At 39.8% G+C, this 21,229-nt stretch overlaps 1 protein-coding gene across 4 annotated transcripts in view; it reads left to right on the top strand.

Annotated features, from left to right (window-relative positions):
- Nucleotides 1–21,229, top strand: part of LOC126279055 (zinc finger protein 729-like) — a 194,432-nt gene that overhangs the window by 104,149 nt on the left and 69,054 nt on the right. For all 4 annotated transcript variants that reach the window (XM_049979485.1, XM_049979482.1, XM_049979483.1 and 1 more), the window contains 3 exons: nucleotides 3,541–3,691; nucleotides 4,381–4,524; nucleotides 10,788–10,899. In XM_049979485.1, the coding sequence (XP_049835442.1) occupies nucleotides 3,541–3,691; nucleotides 4,381–4,524; nucleotides 10,788–10,899 (407 nt within the window). The remainder of the gene's footprint in view (nucleotides 1–3,540; nucleotides 3,692–4,380; nucleotides 4,525–10,787; nucleotides 10,900–21,229) is intronic.

Below are 21,229 nucleotides of genomic sequence, written 5' to 3'. Positions count from 1 at the left end.
GCCAAAAGTAGTGATGATGAAATATTGTAGGTTTTGTATGAGGACTATGGTATGTTTTGTAATGGAGAATATGACTGTGATCCTGCCCTCACTAAGATCTAATTTTTATACTTTGAGCAGTGAGGCTGTGAACCAGGTGGTGTTTGCGAGAATTCAGTATTCAGTAGAGAAATGAACTCATTATCAACTGATGATGCATCACAAAGTACAAAATCAGAGAGATAGAGAGAGAGAGAGAGAGAGAGAGAGAGAGAGAGAGAATGAAAATTGAGCTTAAAAAATCATCAAGAACCCCAGTATGGAACTTAATTGTTACTAAGAAAATAAAATTGTGGCAAGATTTCACCAGCAAAATGATTGGACTTCACAAGCTGCCCTGGTAAAATAATTTGATACCCTTCTCAGATTTGCAGCCAGATCTACAAGTACAGTTGACACATTATTTCAACTTGAAGATGATAGCCAGGTAGACCATCAAAATATTGTGTCACCTTGAGTTGAATATCAAACTACAAACCTGAGAAGAGTATCACAGTAAAATAATCTGTTTGAAGGGACAAAAGATGCATTGATCCTATTTGGTTTGTAGTATAGTGAACATAAGCTTTCCTAGATGCCTGACTCAAAGCAAAATGCACAAGAGGTGCTACAAGTATCCCAAAGCAGAGATAAAAAAAATAAAAATAGAACATGATCTGTGGACAGTATTGGTGTGAGCAGATCACAGCATTTTTATTTGCAATCAATGAATTTTTTTTACAATGTTAGGCAACTGATGTAAGGGGAATATGCAGACTTGGTTGATATGCTCTTCCCAGTTGAGTCTGGTGTCAATATGTATTCTTAAAATTTGACATATTTATTTTCTACATCCTTCGACAGTCCTAACATAGCCTTTGAATTTTATGTTGATTACAAACAATTTTATTGGTTGCAAACCAATTTAATACAAGGTTAAGAGTTTCTCTTATAATCTTATGAAAGTGTTGGGATGTTATGATGTGAAGTAAGTACAGTTGTATCATCAGCAAAACATCTTATGGGATGTAACAAGGAAAATAACCAATTTTTGACAATATAATGTAATTGGATTGACAAAAACTCTACTCACCAATCAAAAGCAGGGCAACACACATAATTTTTTTTTTAAAAAAAAATGTTTTATTTATGGAAGCTTTTGGAGCCAGTGGTTCCGTATTTTGGCCGAAGGGTTGGAAGGGAAGGAAGAGGGGTGAAAGGAAAGGAACTCGGACAGGTTTAGGAAAATGGATAGAGTTCTGAAAAGTCACCCAGTACTCCGGATCAGGGGAGATGTACCACATGGAATAAGAAGGAAAGACTGATTGTTGGGGCTGCACTGGCAAGATTTGAAAACATTAGAGCTTTAAGCTAGTACAAATACCTGGGTGTAACACTTTGTAGGGATATGAAATGGTATGATCACATAGGTTGTCGTGGGTAAAGCAGCTGGTGGACTAACATTTATTGGTCGAATACTGATGAGGTGCAGTCTGTATACCAAAGACGTTGCTTACAAATCACTCGTGTGTCCCATCCTAGAATGTTGCTCAAGCATGTGGGACCTGTTCAGATAGGACTAACAGGGGATATTGAACATACACAGAGAAAGACAGCATGAATGGTCACAGGTTTGTTTGATCCATGGGAGAGTATCACAGAGGTACTGAAGGAATTGAAATCATAGACTCGTGAGGACAGACATAAACTATCCCGAGAAAGTCTATTAACAAAGTTTCAAGAACCAGCTTTAAACGATTACTCTAGGGATATACTACAACCCCCATGTGTATCACTCACACAGGGATCGTGAGGATAATTTTAGGATAATTACTGTACGCACAGGCATTCAGAGACTCAATTCTTCCTATGCACCATATCTGAATAGAACAGGAAGAAAGCCTAACAAATGGTATAATGGGGCATACTCTCAGCGATGCACCTCACAGTGGTTTGCAGAGTATAGATGTAGATGTAGAAAGGAGGATGAAGTGTTATGAAGTGACCTGAATCACCTTCATTTTGTTGATGACATTGTACCATTTGCATGACGAAACTTCTCCAATGAATGGAAGAACTTTAAAGAGCAAGTTTGGCATATAGGCATAATAATATTCAGATACTACAGAATATATACAGGGTCCATTGAAACCATAGAATCCGTGGACTGGAGTGCATTGAGTAAACTAAATAGTTTTCAAAACGAGCATTCCTGTGTATCTGAAATTGAATGTTTCTGCCATCAGTACATCAGTAGCTCATAGATTGATGTGAGTGTTCAGTTTAGGAGCTGGCAGTATTCACAGTGATGGGCAAGGTGGATGACTGCTGTAACTGGCTGAAGAATTGGAAAGATCAAATTCAGAAGTTAGTGTGTCTGAATGAATGTTCCACAGTGATGACACGGATGCTTTCATTATGGTGATGTACTTTGTGTGTCGTCGGTTGGATAGGTGATTGGTGGTAAATTTCTACCCCAAGGTAATACAAACACTGATCCTACCATCTGAACATTACTTTCACGGTCAGTAAACACCATTGTTATTTTTAAAAATCATTGTGACATACTTCTTGGTGAATGTAATGAGTTAGTTTTAGAGTAGTAGAATGACTCAAGTATCTTTGAGGTTTCCATGAGAAATGTTCAATGACATAGCGATCCCACAATTCTTAAAAGTGCCATAGTTTATATAAAATGAGGTGCTGCAATGTTAAAGCATGGTGATAGCAGCAGCAGTGATTTCAGTTCTCAATGAAGCTTTGCTAAGCAAAAATCTTAGTAATTACTCCAGTCAGACACTATTTTGTAAAATGTGCAATAGCAAATATGACCCCCTATAAGCCTATCAGATGTAAGCAACTTTTTTAGATGTAAACTAGTAGTTGCTGTTTGGGTTTTTAAGTGCAGCACATTAGTAGGGGTTCAGGAAAGAACAATTAGAAGTAATAAAACCAGTCAGATTGTGGAAACTCTTATTTACTTCATTGTGATAGCTTTTATGTGAGGTAGAATGATCATAATGGGAATAATAAAGTACTAAAATTCACAAATGAAAGAAAAAGATAAATCTGCTGTCTGTAACGTGCAAAACATTTTGCTGTAGTGAAGTAACATTATAAGCAAGTGTGAAAAGCAAGGTTATGAATAAAAATAAATGTAGGCTGTTTAATTATAGAGATAGCAGAAAAATAAAAATTGGCATATTGAGAACTTTTTTCATTTGGATTTGTATTGTGTTTGTATCATGATGTTATTAAATTTCCAATAGTTTTTCTTTCTTTCTTTCTTTCTTTCTCTCTCTCTTTCTCTCTCTCTTTCTTTCTCTCTTTCTTTCACTTTTGTTCCCCACCTCCCTCTGTCCTTCACTCCTTCACCCCACATAATGACATTCTGCTAATGATTGTAGCTGTCGATATATGTATATATAATATAATATATAATTGTTGCTGTTTATGTACATCATGACTGTAACAATTTGTTCTTTTCCTCTTGAGTCACTTGTTATGTTCTTTTCTGTATAGTACAACAAAACAGTGTGATTACTGTGGCTTACGGTTTGGCCTTGCATCTCTTTTGGAGCTTCATTCCCTGCTGCATCATCACGTTCCTGGGAGCAAGAATACTGTTTCGGATACTGCCAGTGTGGAGGCTCGCTGTCCTCAATGTGCCCAGGTAATGTGAAGACTCACGTATTGTAATTTAATCCTATATGTGCTCAACGTTTTTCTTGTTCAGTAGTAAAACATTCATTTTTTATAAATTAATTTATGTCAGGCTGTTGAATATTATTAATTTTTCCTTTTTTTTAAAAAAAAGTGTTAAAATGTCAGGTATTTTTTAAATAAATAAAACCAAAAAGTTATCCAGTAATGACTTGCAGCGTAATTTGTTGGTTAAGAATGCTGATATGTCAGAGTACTTTGTCATCTTCGTAACAAGACAGTGTATAGTTGTTATTATGGTTATTATTTTTTATGAAAGTATATGAAAACAGAAAAAGAGGCACTTAGCTCCTACGCAGTGATAGAGTGGCTGGTTAATCAGAGAAGCGAGAATGAGTAGGCAATAGATTTTGAATAGAACATTATTCTGTTTTCTCATATGGCATTCAAAAAAGGTACAGTATAAAGATAATGTGCAGGGTATTCATATGCAGAAATCTGTGAACCATGAATCAATTTTTACACTTTACATTCATCTCTCGAAGATTAATAGACTGTTTGTGAAAGGGCAAAAAATTATAATCTGTCATTTGTGTTACTGCCACTACTATATGGTAATTACATCTATTTCTACTTTGTAAAAACAGATGTATAAAAATTATTTTACGAGTGACCAGTTAGTATTGTGTTCTGTTTCAGACGTTTGCCAATCGCGCTCGTCTTGTGGAGCATGTAACGACACATGCAGTTGTGATGGCAGCTGACTCCAGAATTATCAATCCTGCCAAGCCATTCAAATGTGAAACATGCTACAAATGTTTTGCTTCAAATGAGAGACTTGAGGTAAGTGTTATTCATGCTGTTATTGATAAATATTTATTTGTTTTTGTGTGTTAGCTCTTGCTTTTTGCATTTTTCACGTGCCAGTGTAAACTGCCCTTTACATTAATTAGGCAGCCAGGTCTCCCTAACAGGAAAAAAAGAAAAATGAAACTACAAGTGTGAGTAAAGAGTATAACAAACAGCAGCAAATGGAAGTTAAAATTGGAATTTTTGTGTTAAAATATCTTTCTTTTACTGTTAGTATTGGAAAGGCGTACATAACCTATAAGGTAGAACACACATACTTTCATGGTTGAATCTAGTCTGTGTGCTCAATATCAGTTGTATCTTCAAAAAATTATTTAAGTAATTTGTAAACACAAAGACTATGATTATCACAAAATTTAGTAACTGATGGGGAAACACAGTTACAAGGTCAACTTGCCCAGTATTTTACAATATTATATTTAGGACGGGGGAGGGGGGGGGGGGTGTAACAAAAAACCATTAATAGCAGTGGTTAAAAATGATCAAGGGACTATGAGAACCTATGGAATGATATATTTCACTTGAAAGGACATGAGAGAAGATAATGGGGCATGAAAGAATATAATGAGAAAATAGTGACATAAATTTGTGCCTGTATAGTGAGTAGATAGTCCTAATGATTGAAGTTAATGAAATAGAAATACTCTCATAGAATGACATTATTTATCTGCACCAGTGACATTTTTGCAAGTTTTGAAGTTTTCTTACACATGTGGATTACTGAATTGTGCTTATGAATGGTGTTACAGAGAATGAAAACACCAACATTGGTTTTTTTGCTCTATAGTCAGAGCTGCTTGTTTTGATGATGAAAGCAGTGAACTCATTGTGTGTATTTAAAATTTTGGTAGTTGCACAAATGTAAACAATTTGGTAACTGTTTGTAGATGTTACCAGAATGACTGAATGGATCTCTTATGTATCATTAATCGTTTTTGTATGGTCTTGATTTTATGATATCTTTTTTTATGGGGACAGACAAGGATTTTCATTTCCATGCCATTTATTGGCAGATTCACATGTAACTTGGGCTTTGGAGGAAGTCACAGAGTAGGAGACTTTCAACAACCATTATGGATAGTAAACAGTGGAAAATCCAAAATTGAATGTAACAATATTATGAAAAGGAAAATTGCCACTCACCTTATAGCGGAGATGCTGAGTCGATCGAGGGTGAGGACACCCTATCCCCCATTCCTGCAGAACCTCAACAACTTCTCCCCCATTTTGCTTCACTTGGTCCTACTCAACCTAATAAGCCACCTTCCTTGATATTGACCTCCACCTCAAAGGTGGCTAAGTCAGTACCTCTGTCCATATCAAACCTACTAACCACCAACAATACCTCCACTTTGGTAACTGCGAGCCGTTCCATACCAAGAAGTCTGTTTCATATAGCCTATCCACGTGTGGTTGTTGCGTCTGCAGTGATGAAGTGATGAACGGTCCCTCTCAAAATATACCGAGGGTCTCACTGAAGCCTTCACAGACTGTAATTATCCTCCCAACCTTGTACAAAAAAAATCTCCTGTGTCTTATCTTTCCAGTCTCCCACCACCTCCCAAAGACCCACTCTCTGGCCACAGAGGAGCAGTCCTCTCGTAACTCAGTACCACCCAGGACTGGAGCAACTAAATTACATTCTTCGTCAGAGTTTCGACAACCGTTCTTCATGCTCTGAAATGAGAAATTTCTGTCCACTCTCCTTCCCACCCGTCCCTCAGTGGTATTCCTCCATCCACCGAACCTACACAATATACTCGTCCATCCCTACACAACCCCTGCCTCCAACCACTTACCTCATGGCTCATACCGCTGTAATAGACCTAGATGCAAGACCTGTCCATACATCCTTCCACCACCACCTACTCCAGTCACAAACCTCACCTATCCTATCAAAGGCAGGGCTATCTGTGAAACCAGTCATGTGATCTACAAGCTAAGCTGCAACCACTGTGCTGTATTCTATGTGGGCATGACAACCAACAAGCACTCTGTCTGCATGAATGACCACCGACAAACTGTGGCTGAGAAACTATGGGACCACCCTGTTGCTGAGAATGCTGCCAAACATGACATCCTGCATTCCAATGACTGCTTCACAGATTGTGCCATGTGGATCCTTCCCTCCAACACCAGCTTTTCTGAATTGCGCAAGTGGGAACTTTCCCTGCAGTATATCCTATGTTCTTGTAACCCCCCTGGCCTCAACCTTCGTTAGTCATTGTCCTGATCCATCCAGTCCCTTCCCTCTTCCCATTCCAGCACTATGCAGCCCTCATTCTACCATCGCATCCTTTCTTGTTATGTCTCACCTTTTTCGCTACCGCCTCATCCCTTCCCACCTCTCCCGTGCCCTCCATCTAACCTCCTGACTACACATAGCTGCCCTACCCTCTCTCCACCTCATCCCTGTGCACTCCCCAGCAGCACTTCACTGTCCGCCACTCCTAGCCTACTATCCCTCCCCCTCCCCACTCCAGCCTCCTCCTTACACTCATCCAGTTGCCACTCCCATCATGCACTGGTGCTGCTGCTTGTAGTGTGGCTTCAGTTGCCTGAGACTGTAGTAATGTATGTGAGTTGCGTTTGTGCGCGTGCCGGTGTGCGTGCGCGTGAGATCTATTTTTGACGAATGCCATAATGGCTGAAAGCTTTATTTATGACAGTCTCTTTGTTGTGCCAGTCTATGACTCAGCATCTCCGCTACATTATGGAAACATATATTAAAAACAATGATTCCAAGACTTACCAAGCGGGAAAGCGCCGGCAGACAGGCACATGAACAAAACACGCAAACACACACACAGAATTACGAGCTTTCGCAACTGGCAGTTGCTTCGTCAGGAAGGAAGGAAGGAGAGGGAAAAATGAAAGGATGTGGGTTTTAAGGGAGAGGGTAAGGAGTCATTCCAATCCCGGGAGCGGAAAGACTTCCCTTAGGGGAAAAAAAGGACAGGTGTACACTCGCGCACACACACACACACACACACACACACACACACACACACACACACATATCCATCCGCACATACACAGACACAAGCAGACATATGTCTGCTTGTGTCTGTGTCTGTGTATGTGCGGATGGATATGTGTGTGTGTGTGTGTGTGTGTGTGTGTGTGTGTGTGTGTGTGTGTGCGAGTGTACACCTGTCCTTTTTTTCCCCTAAGGGAAGTCTTTCCGCTCCCGGGATTGGAATGACTCCTTACCCTCTCCCTTAAAACTCACATCCTTTCATTTTTCCCTCTCCTTCCTTCCTTCCTGACGATGCAACTGCCAGTTGCGAAAGCTCGTAATTCTGTGTGTGTGTTTGTGTGTTTTGTTCATGTGCCTGTCTGCCGGCGCTTTCCCGCTTGGTAAGTCTTGGAATCTTTGTTTTTAATATATTTTTCCCATGTGGAAGTTTCTTTCTGTTTTATTTACATTATGGAAACAGTTGCACATTGGATCATGCAGACCTGATTTCAATGAAAAGAGGTTTCGTGAGTTTGTGGTTGTCTGAAATAACTGATCTGGATTAGAATAATATTTATGTGTGGAGTAAATGTTCTGTTAGTGCCTGATCAGATGCTAAGTTCAGTTCTATTCAAGTGAAATTGGTCAGCAATGTATCTGTTGTTTCAGTAGTGCATTCCGACAGCATTATTTAGGTGGATGGCTTGTCAGAGACAAGGGTTTAATGAGTTGGTGGAAGTGTGCTACCTGCCAAAATACAAACATTAATGTTAGTGAGATACATATTGCAAAAAAATATGAAGGTGTCCCAAGGCATAGACAGAAACCATTTATGGTAACTATTACATTCACAGACTTAATTCTCTTTTACCTAGCTTCAAACTGACGAGTCTGACATACTGTATTGATGTTGTATTCAGCAGATACAGTTGTTTCCACAAGGCTTTGTGTAATGTATGTCAGATTTTCATAGTGTAATAGCGTCCCTCCAATTCCATCTGAAACCGGTGTGTGAGAAGGATATCATCTGAAAGTGGTATGTGAGAAGGATAACGTGTAGGTTTCTATAGTAGACCAGACTTCTCTAATTTTACTGCTACAATCACTGCAGGACGTATGAGAGGTAGCAGTGTTTTTGTTGACTCCCTCATAACATGGTTTCTTAAAAGTTTAAGACCAGCTCCGTCATGATTTTAAATATCTTCATTTTACTGTTTCCCATGGAGAGCTTTTTGAGTATATTTATGGTACTCTTACTTAGACAAAGCAGACTGATGACAAGACATGAAAATCATCTTTCAAACCTTGTCTCTCTTATCTAATTGTGTTGGAATAATACTTGAGAGTGGGTTGGATCAGTGTTGTTTTGTAACAAGCTTCCTACTCATACGAACACATTTTGTAAGGATTCTTCCAGTGAGCTGGTGTTCCAATTAAAGCATTTATGTTGTTGTTCTCTCTTTAGTTGCTGTGAGTGGAAGTACTTTTCATCATTGTGACTGATTCTAAAGTCTTGTGACAAATGGTCTAGTCAAATGGTATACAATAGTACCATCCCTGTAGGAGCATTCCATTTTGTTTTGTGTATACTGCTTGGTAACAGTTTTTGCACCAAACACTAATTATGTGTCCTTGTTGTTACTGTCATATTCCAGCAATATTGACTAGGTGTGTTAGATACTAAGGTACCTTGGCAAAGCGGTTCACACAACTGCATGGGTTACCCAGTCTAACTTATAAAGTAGACTGGCACAGCAGTGAGAATCTAGATCAAGGATGGAAGCATGCCAGGGTAATCTGTGCAGTTGTGTGAACCTCTGTGCCAAGGTGGCATAGTGGCTAATGCACGTGCCTAGTGAGCACAAGACCTGGGTTTGATTTCTGGCCTTGGTACAAATTTTCACTTTCACTTCAGTCTGTACACATAAAATAGATACCACTTCTCTGACAGACTGGTACTGTGGACAGGAAACTTGAAATCCGTTCCATTGAGACTGTTAAGTATGTTGATAGATGTTCCAGGTATTACTCCTTAATGAAGATGTGGTGCCCAGTAAAATTAGTGTGGTTCATAACACCATTGTGATTGACTACCATGGAACAGCTTATTTGGTTTGTAATGTTAACTTTCATATACTAAGATACAGTACTGACTATACAGTGATAAGCCTACTGAGTAGGCAGTAATATGTTATCTGACCAGTCTTTTCACCGGCCGCTGTGACCGAGTGGTTCTAGGCACTTTAGTCCGGAGCCACGCTGCTGCTACAGTCGCTGGTTTGAATCCTGCCTTGGGCTTGGATGTGTGTGATGTTCTTAGGTTAGTTAGGTTTAAGTAGTTCTAAGTCTAGGGGACTGATGACCTCAGACTTTAAGTCTCATAGTTCTTAGAGCCATTTGAACCATTTTGACCAGTCTTTTTTGTCAGTGCAGAATTAATCAGTGCTAAAATTTGAATACTGGAAAATAAATTTGGGGTTTATCACAAATTATTTTGATATGGATCTACTATGTTAGTAAAAAATACAGAAACCACACAAGATGAAGGACCATTAATTTGGAATTTCCAGATGGTAGCAAAGATGTTTAAATTTCGTATAAATAGAACACTGCTGTTTTGCTGTGAAGACTGATGCTACATTGGGTAAATAACAAATTTTTCAAAATTTAGGGCAATACAAGCAATTAAATGAAGTGCGAAGAAGCAACCATTTACTTTGTACGGTGCATGTTAAGTGGAAGATAGTCATGCTGATAAAAAACATTGCAAATCTGCTTTTAAACTTGTGTTATACTTCAGAGCCAACATGTGTTTCCCCCCCCCCCCCCCTCCCCCACACACACACACAGAGAGAGAGAGAGAGAGAGAGAGAGCACTGCTGTCCGACTGTGCGGAGAATGTAGTTACTGTAACTCCCCCCCCTCTCCCTCCCTCCATCTGTGTGTGTGTGTGTGTGTGTGTGTGTGTGTGTGTGTGTGTGTGTGTGTGTGTGTACATGTACATATATGTGGGCAGGGGCAGGGGGCATGTGCTTCATAAGTTTCTAGACAATGATTGGGGTACCTTGTACTTTCACATTATTACCTTTGTATAACAGTGTATGAGCTCTGTTGCCATCAGTCCACTTAGATAAAGATCAGCTACTATTTGATGAAGCCACAACTAGGCAAATTCTGATATCTTTGTGTTTCAGGGCAGCTTTGTTCCAGAAAGCATTAAAAAGTGGTATATAGTATTTTAGTAGAAGAGCTTCATTTTTCATTATGTTTGTTGTAGAGACATATGATGGTTCATGGTGCAGAAGAACTGAAACCATTGCAGTGTGACGTGTGCTTCAAACGATTCCTTAATAACTCTGCTCTTACATGTCACCTGAAGATACATACAGGTTTGTAAAATTGTGAATGTTTTATTCATCCTCTCACTTCTTTAATGTAATAATAATTTTTCATGTTTTACAACAAAATTTGAAATTCTTGTCATGGTTTGTGTTAAAACAAACTGCAGATTATACTGGCTGTATGGGAGGGGGGGGGGGGGGGGGGGGGGGGAACACTGTTGTTGTCTTCAGTCCTGAGACTGGTTTGATGCAGCTCTCAATGCTACTCTATCCTGTGCAAGCTTCTTCATCTCCCAGTACCTACTGCAACCTACATCCTTCTGAATCTGCTTAGTGTATTCGTCTCTTGGTCTCCCTCTACGATTTTTACCCTCCACACTGCCCTCAAATACTAAATTGGTGATCCCTTGATGCCTCAGAACATGTCCTACCAACCAATCCCTTCTTCTGGTCAAGTTGTGCCACAAACTTCTCTTCTCCCCAATCCTATTCAATACTTCCTCATTAGTTATGTGATCTACCCATCTAATCTTCAGCATTCTTCTGTAGCACCACATTTCAAAAGCTTCTATTCTCTTCTTGTCCAAACTATTTATCGTCCACTTTTCACTTCCATACATGGCTACACTCCATACAAATACTTTCAGAAACGACTTCCTGACACTTAAATCTATACTCGATGTTAACAAATTTCTCTTCTTCAGAAACGCTTTCCTTGCCATTGCCAGTCTACATTTTATATCCTCTCTACTTCGACCATCATCAGTTATTTTGCTCCCTAAATAGCAAAACTCCTTTACTACTTTAAGTGTCTCATTTCCTAATCTAATTCCCTCAGCAACACCCGACTTAATTCGACTACATTCCATTATTCTCGTTTTGCTTTTGTTGATGTTCATCTTATACCCTCCTTTCAAGACACTGTCCATTCCATTCAACTGCTCTTCCAAGTCCTTTGCTGTCTCTGACGGAATTACAATGTCATCTGCGAACCTCAAAGTTTTTATTTCTTCTCCATGGATTTTAATACCTACACTGAATTTTTCTTTTGTTTCCTTCACTGCTTGCTCAATATACAGATTGAATAACATCGGGGAGAGGCTGCAACCCTGTCTTACTCCCATCCCAACCACTGCTTCCCTTTCATGTCCCTCGACTCTTATAACTGCCATCTGGTTTCTGTACAAATTGTAAATAGCCTTTCGCTCCCTGTATTTTACCCCTGCCACCTATAGAATTTGAAAGAGAGTATTCCAGTCAACATTCTCAAAAGCTTTCTCTTAAGTCTACAAATGCTAGAAACGTAGGTTTGCCTTTACTTAATCTTTCTTCTAGGATAAGTTGTAAGGTCAGTATTGCCTCACGTGTTCCTGTATTTCTATGGAATTCAAACTGATCTTCCCCGAGGTCGGCTTCTACTAGTTTTTCCATTCGTCTGTAAAGAATTCGAGATAGTATTTTGCAGCTGTGGCTTATTAAACTGATAGTTCGGTAATTTTCACAACTGTCAACACCTGCTTTCTTTGGGATTGGAATTATTATATTCTTCTTGAAGTCTGAGGGTATTTCACCTGTTTCACACATCTTGCTCACCAGCTGGTAGAGTTTTGTCAGGACTGGCTCTCCCAAGGCTGTCAGTAGTTCCAATGGAATGTTGTCTACTCCGGGGGCCTTGTTTCGACTCAGGTCTTTCATTGCTCTGTCAAACTCTTCACGCAGTATCGTATCTCCCATTCCATCTTCGTCTACATTCTCTTCCATTTCCGTAATATTTTCCTGAAGTACATCGCCCTTGTATAGACCCTCTATATACTCCTTCCACCTTTCTGCTTTCCCTTCTTTGCTTAGAACTGGGTTTCCATCTGAGTTCTTGATATTCATACAAGTGGTCCTCTTTTCTCCAAAGATCTCTTTAATTTTCCTGTAGGCAGTATCTATCTTACCCCTAGTGAGATAAGCCTCTACATCCTTACATTTGTCCTCCAGCCATCCCTGCTTAGCCATTTTGCACTTCCTGTCAATCTCATTTTTGAGACGTCTGTATTCCTTTTTGCCTGCTTCATTTACTGCATTTTTATATTTTCTCCTTTCAGCAATTAAATTCAATATCTCTTTTGTTACCCAAGGATTTCTACTAGCCCTCGTCTTTTTACCTACTTGATCCTCTGCTGCCTTCACTACTTCATCCCTCAAAGCTACCCATTCTTCTTCTACTGTAATTGTTTCCCCTGTTTCTGTCAATTCTTCCCTTATGCTCTCCCCGAAACTCTGTACAACCTCTAGTTCTTTCAGTTTATCCAGGTCCCATCTCCTTAAATTCCCACGTTTTTGCAGTTTCTTCAGTTTTAATCTACAGTTCATAACCAATGGATTGTGGTCAGAGTCCACATCTGCCCCTGGAAATGTCTTACAATTTAAAACCTGGTTCCTAAATCTCTGTCGTACCAATATATAATCTAACTGAAACCTTCCAGTGTCTCTAGGCCTCTTCCATGTATACAACCTTCTTTCATGATTCTTAAACCAAGTGTTAGCTATGATCAAGTTATACTCTGTGCAAAATTCTACCAGGCGGCTTCCTCTTTCATTCCTTGTCCCCATTCCATATTCACCTACTACTTTCCCTTCTCTTCCTTTTCGTACACTGTTGAATTCCAGTCCCCCATGACTATTAAATTTTTGTGTCCTTTAACTATCTGAATAATTTATTTTATCTCACACTTTTTTTTAGTCTCCTGATCATCTGCGGTGCTAGTGGCATATAAACTTGTACTACTGTGGTAGGTGTGGGCTTCGTGTCTATCTTGGCTACAATAATGCATTCACTATGCTGTTCATAGTAGCTGGCCCTCGTTCCTATTTTTTTAATTTTATTTATTATTAAACCTACTCCTGCATTGTTGTTGTTGTTGTCTTCTTCAGTCCTGAGACTGGTTTGATGCAGCTCTCCATGCTACTCTATCCTGTGCAAGCTGCTTCATCTCCCAGTACCTACTGCAACCTACATCCTTCTGAATCTGCTTAGTGTACTTATCTCTCGGTCTCCCTCTACGATTTTTACCCTCCACGCTGCCCTCCAACGCTAAATTTGTGATCCCTTGATGCCTCAAAACATGTCCTACCAACCGATCCCTTCTTCTAGTCAAGTTGTGCCACAAACTTCTCTTCTCCCCAATCCTATTCAATACCTCCTCATTAGTTACGTGATCTATCCACCTTATCTTCAGTATTCTTCTGTAGCACCACATTTCGAAAGCTTCTATTCTCTTCTTGTCTAAACTAGTTATTGTCCATGTTTCACTTCCATACATGGCTACACTCCAAACAAATACTTTCAGAAACCACTTCCTGATACATAAATCTATATTCGATGTTAACAAATTTCTCTTCTTCAGAAACGCTTTCCTTGCCATTGCCAGTCTACATTTTATATCCTCTCTACTTCGACCATCATCAGTTATTTTACTTCCTAAATAGCAAAACTCCTTTACTACTTGAAGTGTCTCATTTCCTAATCTAATTCCCTCAGCATCACCCGATTTAATTTGACTACATTCCATTATCCTCGTTTTGCTTTTGTTGATGTTCATCTTATATCCTCCTTTCAAGACACTGTCCATTCCGTTCAACTGCTCTTCCAAGTCCTTTGCCGTCTCTGACAGAATTACAATGTCATCGGCGAACCTCAGTGTTTTTACTTCGTCTCCATGAATTTTAATACCTACTCCAAATTTTTCTTTTGTTTCCTTTACTGCTTGCTCAATATACAGATTGAATAACATCGGGGAGAGGCTACAACCCTGTCTCACTCCTTTCCCAACCACTGCTTCCCTTTCATGCCCCTCGACTTTTATGACTGCCATCTGGTTTCTGTACAAATTGTAAATAGCCTTTCGCTCCCTGTATTTTACCCCTGCCACCTTTAGAATTTGAAAAAGAGTATTCCAGTCAACATTGTCAAAAGCTTTCTCTAAGTCTACAAATGATAGAAACGTAGGTTTGCCTTTTCTTAATCTTTCTTCTAAGATAAGTCGTAAGGTCAGTATTGCCTCACGTGTTCCAACATTTCGACGGAATCCAAACTGATCCTCCCCGAGGTCTGCATCTACTAGTTTTTCCATTCGTCTGTAAAGAATTCGCGTTAGTATTTTGCAGCCGTGGCTTATTAAACTGATAGTTCGGTAATTTTCACATCTGTCAGCACCTGCTTTCTTTGGGATTGGAATTATTATATTCTTCTTGAAGTCTGAGGGTATTTCGCCTGTCTCATACATCTTGCTCACCAGCTGGTAGAGTTTTCTCAGGACTGGTTGTCCCAAGGCCGTCAGTAGTTCTAATGGAATGTTGTCTACTCCGGGGGCCTTGTTTCGACTCAGGTCTTTCAGTGCTCTGTCAAACTCTTCCTGCATTACCCCTATTTGATTTTGTGTTTATAACCCTGTAGTCACCTGACCAGAAGTCTTGTTCCTCCTGCCACCGAACTTCACTAATTCCCACTATATCTAACTTTAACATATTCATTTCCCTTTTTATATTTTCTAACCTACCTGCCCGATTAAGGGATCTGACATTCCACGCTCCGATCTGTAGAACGCCAGTTTTCTTTCTTCTGATAACGGCATCCTCTTGAGTAGTCACCGCCCGGAGATCCGAATGGGGGACTATTTTACCTTCGGAATATTTTACCCAAGAGGACGCCATCATCATTTAATCATACAGTAGAGCTGCATGCCCTCGGGAAAAATTACGGCCGTAGTTTCCCCTTGCTTTCAGCCGTTCGCAGTACCAGCACAGCACCGTTTTGGTTATTGTTACAAGGCCAGATCAGTCAATCATCCAGACTGTTGCCCTTGCAACTACTGAAAAGGCTGCTGCCCCTCTTCAGGAACCACACGTTTGTCTGGCCTCTCAACAGGTACCCCTCCGTTGTGGTTGTACCTACGGTACGGCTATCTGTATCGCTGAGGCACGCAAGCCTCCCCACCAACGACAAGGTTCATGGTTCATGGGGGGGGGGGGGGGGGGGGGGGCACTAGGCATTGAAAAAGAAAACATCTAATATTGATGCATTCTAACCTATTTTTGATTATATAATTTCTGACTAGGGTTTCATAGTTTCACAACTCTCACATTTCCCCCTTTTTAGCATGAATAAAATGGCGTGAAAGTTTTACAATTCTGAAGAAATTGCAGATTACTATGGGCTCTAGAATTCAGCAATAACTGTGCAGAGTCGGGGGTTTATATTGAAGAAAACAAATGTAACAATATCCTGTCAGAAGTCTTTTTGATAATCACATTTGCTGCACACCTTCAACAGGTGGAGCAGGAAACAGGGACAAATGATAGGCTAACCTAAGTACTGCCTCCCATATGCCTTAAGGTGGCTCACATGGTTGTTCATTGAGGGAGACATGAAAAGTGTCTGTCCAATGATGTGTGGAAAAAAAAAATCATGGAATTTGTTTGAAAACCAATTGTGCAAACTGCTAAGTGAGTGTGTTCAGGCATACCTCATTTGGAAAATATTACTGAACTTCTTTCCGTGCAAGATATCACACTACCACACTAAGTGCTTTGTATACATGTGTGGTTGGGCAAGAAACCTCTAGGATGTTGGTTGAGGTGGCAAGGACATTCTGGTTGCTGTGCCAGAGTGAAAAACAGAAAGTATGTTGAACAAAACTCTGCACAATGCGTGAACTGGAGGCATGCTCCTGGGAAGTTGTTATGGGCGATATACCGGTTGAAAATTCGCCTCCAGCTGTTGATGCCTGCATTGAATTTTAAGTAAAGTTACCTATCTTCCCATTTAGATTATAGTTAGATTGAAAAACAGAAGCAGACATGTTTAAGCCTGCGCTGCATATCTGATGCAATTCACCACCTGTCAGCCACTGAGCATTCAGTTGCTTTTTAGGCATTTTAAATCACTGCCAGTATGAACTTCAAATATAACTGTAGTGAAATAGTAGGTTGTTCTGTATACAGAGTTGTTGCATTTGACACAAATAATTACTATTTCTCAACAATGTAGGTAAAGATATGTTGCTGTTTACTGTAAAGATAACACACTAAGTTGTGGCAGGCACAATTGAAAGACCCTTACACATACTTTTTGGCCATAAGCAAGCACACCTCGTGCACACACGGCCTCCAACACAGGTGGCTGTGGCCCGAGTGTGTGTGAGGTGTGCTTGTGTGAGTGAATGAATGGTGTGTGTTTCTCTTTTTCCAACGAAGGCTGTGGCCGAAAGCTTATGGGGCTGTTGTTAGGAACTGAGCATGTTGCAGTTACTTGTGAATCCTGCCACTGAACGGCCCATAGTTACAGTTTCTTTACTAATAAATTTTTTTACTAAAATTCTAATGCCTAGATAAGTTTTGGAAACCCTGTAGTTCACACTGTGTGTATCTAAATTCGAGTTTGTGTCCTTGAGAATTACAAGTGGTTAGCCTTAAATCTTGATGTGTTATGGCTGAGAGAGGGATTATAATTTAAAATAATTCTGATAAAATACAGTTATCGCTTTTTGTGTCCTAAAAATCTGTGCACTTATTTTTACGAATTTTATGTAATAGTGACATTGAAATTGGCTTTATAATGAGACGTGATTTCTCAGCACTATAGGGTATTCTCAAATACAGTGTGTTTCAGATTGATTAATTTTATTTAATGGGCTATATTTTCAGCAGACATGAAGATAAAAACTTGAGTAAATTTTTACTTACTCATCAAAGCTAAAAGTTAACCTTTGCACCTTTTGTAAATTGCTGGGTCATGTGATTGCCCCGGTAGTCATCTCTGTAGTGGAACTGTTTTGTGTGCCTACTCATTTGTTATACATTGTGCGTTGGGTCAGGATGGCAGTAACACAGCAGCAAGCAGTGTTTTGTGTTCACTGTTTCAACAGGTGCAGTTCTGTTAAAACTACGTGTTGTGATTTTCATCGAGAGCACCACACTGCACCTCTTGCAGCTCAAAGCATTAATACAGCCATTGGCAGTTTCAAGACATTAGCAGTTCCAAATTCACAGGCCAGCTTCGTCTTTGCATTCATGATGTAAAGCGTAGCCTACAGAAGTCTACTCATTGTACTCATTGAGAGCTAGGCATTCCTTGTGCGTCTGTCTGCCATGTTTGCAGCAACGTTTGTGTTTCAAACCATACAGGATTGACTCACTATAGACTCTTTGTAATGACGATAAACAACAATATGTAGAATTTTGTGATTTCATTATGGTCATGGAGATGGAAGACAATGACTTTGTTTCAAGTTTAGCATTTAGTGTTGAGACCATGTTCCATTTAAATGGGGAAGTGGGCCACCACAACAAAAGAATTTGGAGAACACGGCAGCCAAATACCAGAGTAGAGCTAGAGGAAATGCTCTTCAAAGGTGCATGTATTTTATGCACTTTCTCAGAAATCTATTTATGTTGTGACCTTTTTTGTGGGAAGGGGCAGTTACTTGAATCATTTGTCAGAATTTGCTGGAGATCTGGCGTTTTCCACGCTTGCGAGAAAGTGTCAAAAACTCCATTTTTCAACAGAATGGATGCCCATTGCACTGGCTTCTTAGTGTAAAGATCATTTCTTAATGGTGAGATGCCTCGACAGTGAATTGCCCATAAGAACTGTGTGGATCTCAGATTACACCATGTTCCTCCAAGGCAATCTGATCTGACGGTCTGCAATTGATTGTGGTGAGGGTTTGTGAAAGACTCTATGTGCCTCCCCTTCCAACAACTTTGTGTGAACTGCAATGCTGTATAGCAGTGATTGCAATAACTTCAGATGTGCTGGAAAAAATATAGGATAAGTTTGACTATCACATGCATGTTCATCAAGCATGTGGTGGAGAACTCATTGAACTTTGGGAAAAGTGAACCATAAATCGGATACCAAAAGTACTGGTGAAATGCATCCCAAAGCTATATGTGCATGCATGTAAGATCTAAACACTTGTAAAATAACATGGTTCTTTTGAAAATAAAAAAAAATTGTCGTCCAATGCATAAGATAAAATGTTTCTCAAATTCTGTCTTCATTCATGTAGATGTTATAGTCTTGTGAAATTGGATGGATCTTTTGGATGAATTCTGTATTTCGTTTCTACTTGGTGAAAAATTCCTGTCACTGTAACTAATGTTGCTAAAGCACCCTACTCTATTGGCAGTGGACTGTGAGGAGGTATCTTAGCCAGTGAGTGCATTGGTGCTGCGATTGTGCACAGACATTTGGTTTAAGAGGCATGGGATTAAAATCTTTGTCTGGCCATTCTGGTTTCATTGCTTTCAGTACCTTCTATCAGGAGAGGTGGCTGGTTGGTTCTCCTCTTCTATCCATACCTGAGTTAATGACCTTGGGTCAACTATAACTTTTCTTTGTAGATAGATTATTCGAATCATGACTGTGTGGGATACAGAAGGCTCCGTGTGTGTATGGGGTGGGGGCTGCAGTTTGCTGTACATCAACAAGTGAGGGCACGTGCACTCATCTTCTTATGGAGGGTCTGTCCAGAAGCACACAAATCCAACAGAGTTATTTCTAAACGGGTGACAATAGCATGTGTCCAGAGCCCATCCTTGGAATCGATCTGTGGTCTTTTCCAATTTTGATAGGGAGTATCAGTGTTGCTGCCAGGTGTCACTGTGACAAAGATAAAGCAAAAGTTTGTAGCTAATTAGGTCCGCCACTATGCTGTGGCTGTGCTGTCAGAAATAGTTCTTGTTATTCACTATATCAGGGTGCAGTAAATGTGGGGTTGTGGGCTTTACTTAATTGGAAGCCTGATGCCTATTAACAACATTATCCATTGTGCAAATAATTGTGGCACTTTTTGTCACATATACCCAGAAGGGTAAAACTGAAGACATAATATTTATCTTCTCATATGTTGTGAGAAATTGTATGCTAAGATAATTTAATGCTTTGCTGTTGCAGATTATTCTTGTTGGCCAAAGCATGTATGATGACATGATAGTCAGCATGCCAGTTGTACCCAGTGCAACATATTTGGCCCCATACACATTTATATTGAATTTCGTGTAGGTTTTGTTTTGTTTGCTGAGGCCAAGGTCAGACAGTTTCCTCAGTTTGGCAAAAGATACATTTAATGTTGTGTCTGTAGAGAACTCTCTTGATTCTTGAAGAAATACCACCAAAACATCTGAAGAAATCTCTGATATTAGGTTGCCTTTGTTTATCCATTGGCTGTGTTTATTTTCTCTGGTATGAATTTTGTTTTTCAGAATAGTCTTTGTTTGAAAATTGTTCTCAGCTGTGGAATCTCTGAAGGACTCTAGTCCAAAGACCACACGCTATGGCATGTTTATGGTGTGGTGCCATGAACAGGAAAAGTATCCATCTTTCTTTACCATTTAAAAACAGTCCAACCAAATATTAAGTTTATGATGGACATGGAAAATGAAACCTTACCCTTTCTGGGTATTTTGGCACAAAGGAAAGGGTATTCAATGTGGGGGTGTAGCATTTATTGCAAACTAACTTACACCAATTTTTGTTTGCAGGCAACAAATTGGTAGCACTCCACCCACGTGCAATACATGATAGTGTATTATACACACTGTTTCACAGACCAAGAGTGATATTCAATCCTGATAGCCTAGTGGGCAAGCTATTCTGAAAAATAAATTCAGACACATTCTAGTAAAAATGTGTCCAGCCAAGGAAAGAAAGTGAAGGAACAAAGGAACTCTCATTATCACGCCATTTTTGCCATAATTCAGCTGCAGACTTGAATCATGTATGTTTAATAGATATGGTACTTCTATGGGGAGGAGATGGCAAATGATGTACTTGAGTTTGATATGCTGCTTAACAAGTGTGATAGATTTCTGCATACACATTCATCTGTAGCATGGTGCTGTAATGAGCAAGCTATTCCTAAATATGCGAAGGTTCAACATCTCACAGTTTCTGTAGCCACAACTAGAATTAAGTGACTGGTAAGTGCAGACATATTGAAATAAAGGATAACAGTACGTGGCAGGAACTGGATGTGGCATCAAGATTATTGCTATTACACGTGGAGATATCATCAGATCTATCAGTAATGTTCTGGAACTGGGTAGATAGCACTCCTAATGCACTAGGCAGTTAGACGGAACAGCTGGCATATGTCTGCTTGTGTCTGTGTATGTGCAGATGGATATGTGTGTGTGTGCGAGTGTACACCTGTCCTTTTTTTCCCCTAAGGGACGTCTTTCCGCTCCCGGGATTGGAATGACTCCTTACCCTCTCCCTTAAAACCTACATCCTTTCGTCTTTCCCTCTCCTTCCTGAAGAAGCAACCATCGGTTGCGAAAGTTAGTAATTCTGTGTGTGTGTTTGTGTGTTTTGTTCATATGCCTG

The sequence above is a fragment of the Schistocerca gregaria genome, chromosome 6, assembly GCF_023897955.1.
Source record: "Schistocerca gregaria isolate iqSchGreg1 chromosome 6, iqSchGreg1.2, whole genome shotgun sequence".
Classification (NCBI taxonomy): Eukaryota; Metazoa; Arthropoda; class Insecta; order Orthoptera; family Acrididae; genus Schistocerca; species Schistocerca gregaria.
Note: the sequence above shows the minus strand (reverse complement) of the source record. Positions and strands in the feature narration are given on the sequence as shown.